This window comes from Calonectris borealis, unplaced genomic scaffold (assembly GCF_964195595.1).
Source record: "Calonectris borealis unplaced genomic scaffold, bCalBor7.hap1.2 HAP1_SCAFFOLD_40, whole genome shotgun sequence".
Lineage (NCBI taxonomy): Eukaryota > Metazoa > Chordata > Aves > Procellariiformes > Procellariidae > Calonectris > Calonectris borealis.
Window position 1 is genome coordinate 366,198 of NW_027441454.1, and position 5,732 is coordinate 371,929.

The window sequence follows — 5,732 nt, forward strand, 5'->3', positions numbered from 1 at the left end:
TCAGAGGGAGTAGCCCCTGCTAAGGATATATAGTGATCCGTGACGGGGACCCTTGGAAAACTGTCTGTGACTCACACCTTGGTCGCAAAGGTGCCACCATGGTCTGCAGCGTCTGCTGTGTGTCTGCAATAGACACATGCCCTTGAGTGCTGTGATGGTGTAGAGAAGGGGTGCTGGGGGGCCTGGACGTGTCTGTGTCACCAACAGTCCCCCAACAGCTTCCTCTGGGATGCGCAATGGGTAAATTGGTCACAGCTTGCTTGGAGGTGATGTGGGAAAGTGGGCATTTAACTGCCAGAGAGCTCTCAGTTGGTTTGGTTTCTCCAGGATTTGTCCGGCTGGTGGAAGGGAAGAGCCACTGCTCAGGACGTGTGGAGGTCCATGACGGGGACCAGTGGAAAACTGTCTGTGATTCCCACTTTGGTGCCAAAGCTGCTGGTGTGGTCTGCAGGGAGTTGCAGTGCGGTGTGGCCCTGCCTGTGGCTGGGCCAGCTCCCTTTGAAGAAGGGGTGGGTCCCATCTGGGCCGGAGAGCTGCAGTGTGTGGGGAATGAATCCCTCCTCGCCTCCTGCCCCAGGGGGTCCCCCAGGGACCAGCCCTGCACCCACATGAACAGCGCTGTTGTCACCTGCACACGTAAGGGCTCAGGGTGGGGTGCTGAACCCCAGGGTGGGAAACAGAGCAAGGACCGTGCTGGGCCGGGCACGAGGACAGAAGGGGTGATGGGTTGTCTGCAGCATGAAAAGAGTGCAGAAGGAGAAGAAAGGCATGCTGTCCCGCTGGCCGCTCCGCCAGCTACCGAGGGTACAAGAGCACCGGTCCACCCTCAGTTCTCCTCCTCTGTCCCCAGAGTACGCAGGGTTCAGGCTGGTGAACGGCAGCACGGCGTGTGCGGGGAGAGTGGAGGTCCAGGTGTTGGGGACCTGGGGCACCCTCTGTGCCTCCCGCTGGCATCTCTCGGATGCCCACGTTCTCTGTAGTCAACTCAACTGCGGGTTTGCTGAGTCCATTCCTGGAGGAGGGCATTTTGGGAGAGGAACCGGACCTGTCTGGAGAGACTCATTCCACTGTGACGGGACTGAAGCCCACCTGGGACAGTGCCCAGTGACCACCCTGGGGGCCTCACCCTGCTCCCATGGGTACAACGCCGCTGTCATTTGCTCAGGTGAGTGCCGGGAAAATGCTGCATTAACTCCATTTGCCCTTTGTGTGTGACATGGCCACCCAAAGCAGGGCTCCCAGAGCAGCCCCAGGCTGAATTTCTCCCTGGAGAAACCCTTGCTTCCCCAGGAGCCTTCTGGAGGGCTTTGCCTGCTCAGACTGACTGCTCTACCGTGGGAGAGCTGAGGGCTGAACGGAAGCAGGCATCTGCCCCCAGGGCAGCGCCACTGCCAGGCCTGGCCTCCTGGCTTTTCCTACTGTGGGATGAATCCAGGGCAGGGCTGCGGGGCTCTGCTCCACCCCCTGGCTGCAGACAACCACATCCCACCTCCACAGAGCGCCCTGCAGAGCTTCATCCCACCACCCAGGCAGGAGCTCCTGGGTGCCCCCAGCAGCAGCAGAGCTGGGTGTGAGCTGCAGAGTGGGCCCATGCTTTGCCCTCACTTCTCGTCAGCCCAAGGCTCAATCTTGTCCTGTTTGGTCAGAGAATTCCCCCTCACCCTGCTCCTGAAGGGTGCCGTGCTCCCCAGTGCCGCCAATGGCCGTGGCATCTCTGCTCTCCGCAGGGTCAGCCGGCTTTGCATCCCTGCGGCTGGTGGGTGGAGGGAGCCGGTGCGACGGGCGAGTGGAGATCTTCCAGCGCGGGACTTGGGGCAGAGTCCTGGATGACCAGTGGGATGTGCAGGAGGCCAACGTGGTGTGCCGGCAGCTGCAGTGCGGACAGGCAGAGACAGCCTACAACCCCCCAAAGCCTGAGCGAGGGACGGGCCCCATAGGGCTGCGAGGGGTCCGGTGCGCAGGGCATGAGACCAACCTGAGCCTCTGCAACACCTCCCTGCCCGAGAGTGCGCTGGCAGCAGGGGTTGCGGAGGACGTGGGAGTCATTTGCCGGGGTGAGCGGCACTGCCCGGGCCCCCCAGATGATGGGGTGGGTGGGCAGCCAGCCCCTGGCAGCAACTGGGGTTTCTCCCCACTGCAGGGAGCCGGCAGGTCCGGCTGGTGAACGGGGCCGGGCGCTGCGCCGGGAGAGTGGAGATCTACTACCAGGGCAGCTGGGGGACTGTCTGCGATGATGGCTGGGACCTCTCTGATGCTGCCGTCGTTTGCCAGCAGCTGGGCTGTGGAGGGGCGGTGGAGGCGGCCGGCTCCGCTCGGTTCGGGGAAGGCTCTGGGCAGATCTGGATGGGTGCCGTGAATTGCTCCGGGGCCGAAGCTGCTCTCTGGGACTGCCCTGCCGGGCCCTGGGGGCAGCACGACTGTGGGCACAAAGAGGACGCGGGAGTCATCTGCTCAGGTCTGTGCTGGGTGGTGTGGTGGGAGCCTGGTTCCCGGGGAGGCCAGGACATGGGGAGAGCCGTGCATGGCCAAGGCTGTCCCTGGCTGCTGTCCCTGGCTCCTGCCCGAGCCTGTCCTGCGGACCCTCAGTCCCCCTCAGGGACCTCCCTCTGCCCCTGGGTGCAAGGGGGACGTGCTGGCCGTGCCCCTGCCTGGCTGAGGGCCCGGCGAGTGCAGAGGCGTCCCCTCTCCCACAGCCCCAGACCAGCCTCTTCCCCCTTGCTGCCTTTCCTCCCAGAGTTCATGGCCCTCAGGCTGGAGAACAGCGATGGCTGCTCCGGGCGCCTGCAGGTTTTCTACAACGGGACGTGGGGAAGCATTTGCTCCAACTCGATGACTCTCGATACGGTGTCGCTGGCATGCAAGGAGCTGGGCTGCGGGGACGGAGGATCCCTGGAAACACGCCTGCCCTATGGCAGGGTGTCTGGCCCTGCGTGGCTGGATAATGTGCAGTGTGGGGAGAAAACCAGCTCCTTCTGGCAGTGTCCCTCCACTCCCTGGCACCCGCAGTCATGCGAAGACCTACGAGACGAGATCCACATCACCTGCAAAGGTAACTCTGAGCCACTCGGGCACCAATGTCACCCCAGCTCCTGCTCCCCGCTGCCACAAAGGCAGAGAAAGAGCTTGGAGGGGCTTTTCCTTTCCATGTCACCCCGGTGGCACAAATGTCACCACAGCCACACACATCCAGCAGCAGTTGCCACCCAGGTTGCCAGCAGCGCCTGGCGGAGGCAGAGGCATCCCCAGGTGAGGTCTCAGAAGAGACCAGACAGGGCTCAGAAGAGCCTCCCCTCCACAGACACACTACTGCTGCTCTGTGAACCAGGGACCTTTAGGGGCTGAGCAATCAGGGTCCCCCCAGGCCTGCGCATGCCCGCTGAATGACCGGGGTTCAGTTGCTGCCGTGACAAAGATGGTACGGGGAGGCACAAGCAGAGCTCAGCCTCGCTCTCTTCTGCACCATCCCCCAACCAGCCCCTTCACTACAGTGTTTCTCTCTTCAGGGGGACGCCCAGAAAGGTCCCCGGCCCCATTGGCCCCGTGCCCCAACTCCACGAGCTGCACAGGTATTGAGCTGCTCCTCTGTGCACCCTTCTTGTCTGGCAGGGCTCTGCGGGCTGTCTCAGTGCCTTGGGAGGTCTTTGCTTTCTCCAGACAGGGAGAAGATTCGTGCCGTGGGAGGCGAGGATGGGTGCTCAGGCAGAGTGGAGGTCTGGCACCGTGGCTCCTGGGGGACGGTGTGCGACGACTCCTGGGACATGCGGGATGCCGAGGTGGCGTGCAGGCAGCTGGGCTGTGGCCCCGCGCTGTCTGCCCTGAAGGAGGCTGCATTTGGGATGGGGCAAGGCCCCATCTGGCTGGAGCAGGTGGAGTGCCAGGGGACGGAGCCGTCCCTGCAGGACTGCTGGGCCCGGCCCGGGGATGGCGGTGCTTGCCGGCATAAGGAAGACGCGGCCGTACGCTGCTCAGGTGAGCGGCAGGGCTGGGACCCCTTGCTCGCGTATTGGCAGGGAGCTGGGGAAGGCCTTTCGCCCGCTTGGTGCTGGCATGGCCCCTGACCTGCCAAGAGCACGAAGGTTCCTGCAGAGTGCAGGAGCCTGGTGCCAGGTGGGGAGCAGCCGTGGTGGGACTGGGTGTCCTCCGGCCACTGCCCATGGGGCCCTGCAGCCCCAGGGCTATGCCCTGGGCTGCCTGTGCCATCCTGCCTGCTGCCCAGAGCAGCGGCGCTGCACCCTGTCCCGGCCTCCCTTTCTAGAACTACCGGAGGGGCAATTTGGGTGGGATGTGCCAGGGACATCTACAGACACACACACAGTGTGTTGGGGAGGAGGCTCCCCGGTACCCACACCCCCACCCTCTCAGACCAGCTCTCCTTTTCCTCCTCTGCAGCTACACCCAGGACAACAGCATCCCCACCCCGAGCAGGTAACTTGTCCTCCCGCTGGGACTGGGTATCCCCGGGGCCAGGCTGTGCCCCACTGCTGGATGGAAGGGGCTCCTTGCTGGGGTGTGAAACTCCCAGGAGGAGGCACTGGGGTGGTGGTGGGGGTTGGGGAGGGTTTTAGTTTGCTCAGCAGGGTGGAAGCTTCCCCATCACTCAGCCCTGGGGCTCTGCACCCCCTGCTGCCGTGTGTGATGGGAGTCAGGAGTGGGGCTGCCCCCAGCTCTCCAGGCCTGGTGCTGCCCCTTCCATGTTCTCGCCCATGCAGATCCCACCCGGGGCCGTTTGAGCAGCAGCGGGAGAGTCTCAGTGCCCGTCATCATCTGCATCATCCTGGGGGCCCTCCTCTGCCTGCTCCTGGCCTTCCTGGCCGGGCAAGTGCTGCGTGCCAGGGCTGGGCGCAGAGGTGGGTCCTTCCACAGCGGTGCCAGGGGGAGAAGCCTGCTGGAAGGGCTGTGGGGTGCTGCGGGCTGTCAGGCACAGGCAGGGCTGGGGGGATGAGGCTGTGTGCTGCCATCTGCCTCATGCACCACCCCACTGACTGCCTGGCTGTGGGGCACGAGCAGCAAGGGGTGGAGAGAGCCCGGAGGCGGGGGGAGCTCGCGATGGGGCGAGCAGGGAAATGGCAGAGTGGGGATGGCCAAGGCTGGCAGCGCTCTGGGTAGTGCTGGAGGGGGCTCTGGGGCACGGGAGAGAACAGGAGGAGCGTGAGGCAGTAGGGTCCATCTCCGTGGTGTCAGGCCCCCAGGCTGTCCCTCTGCCCAGCCCTGCCCACCACCCGGCAGGACAGGGGCCCTGCTATAGACCCGTGGGGCAGATAGGGGGCAGCTCCAGGTGGAGAGGAGACATGGGAGCTGCTCCGGGGTCAGGCAAGGGAGGCAGGACCCAGGGGCCAGAGGGGCATGAGCGCTGTCTCCGAAAGGATGATGCAAGGGTGACGCTGCCCCAGATAATCTCCACAGCAACGTTGCCCTCACGGGCGATGTGCCTGGACGGCACAGTTGGGCTGTGCTGTCGGACCAGTCCTGGGCTGGCCAAAGGAACAGGTTTGGGGGAGCAGAGTGGGGTCCCATCCCCCGCTGCCTTTCCCTGGGCCAGCCCTGTCTCTGTCCACAGGCTCCAGGAGAGCTCAGGAGCTCTTCCCCGAGGCCGTGTATGAGGAGATCGGTTACAGCCCAGCGTGGGAGAAGCAGGAAAGGTTTGGTCGCTCAGGTGGGTGGGGGTCCTCCCTGAGCAGGAGGCACATCTGCAGGACCCTTTCCCCTGGCCCCAACCAGGGCTGATCCCCTGA

General features: G+C 64.3%; 1 protein-coding gene across 1 annotated transcript; it reads left to right on the forward strand.

Annotated features, from left to right (window-relative positions):
- The first annotated feature begins 236 nt into the window (after nucleotides 1-236).
- On the forward strand, nucleotides 237-5,732 carry LOC142076272 (scavenger receptor cysteine-rich type 1 protein M130-like). Its single transcript, XM_075138635.1, has 9 exons — nucleotides 237-240; nucleotides 851-1,165; nucleotides 1,962-2,054; nucleotides 2,141-2,455; nucleotides 2,735-3,049; nucleotides 3,559-3,969; nucleotides 4,390-4,425; nucleotides 4,710-4,847; nucleotides 5,719-5,732. Exons 1-9 carry the CDS (start codon nucleotides 237-239, stop codon nucleotides 5,730-5,732), a joined length of 1,641 nt encoding a protein of 546 aa, XP_074994736.1.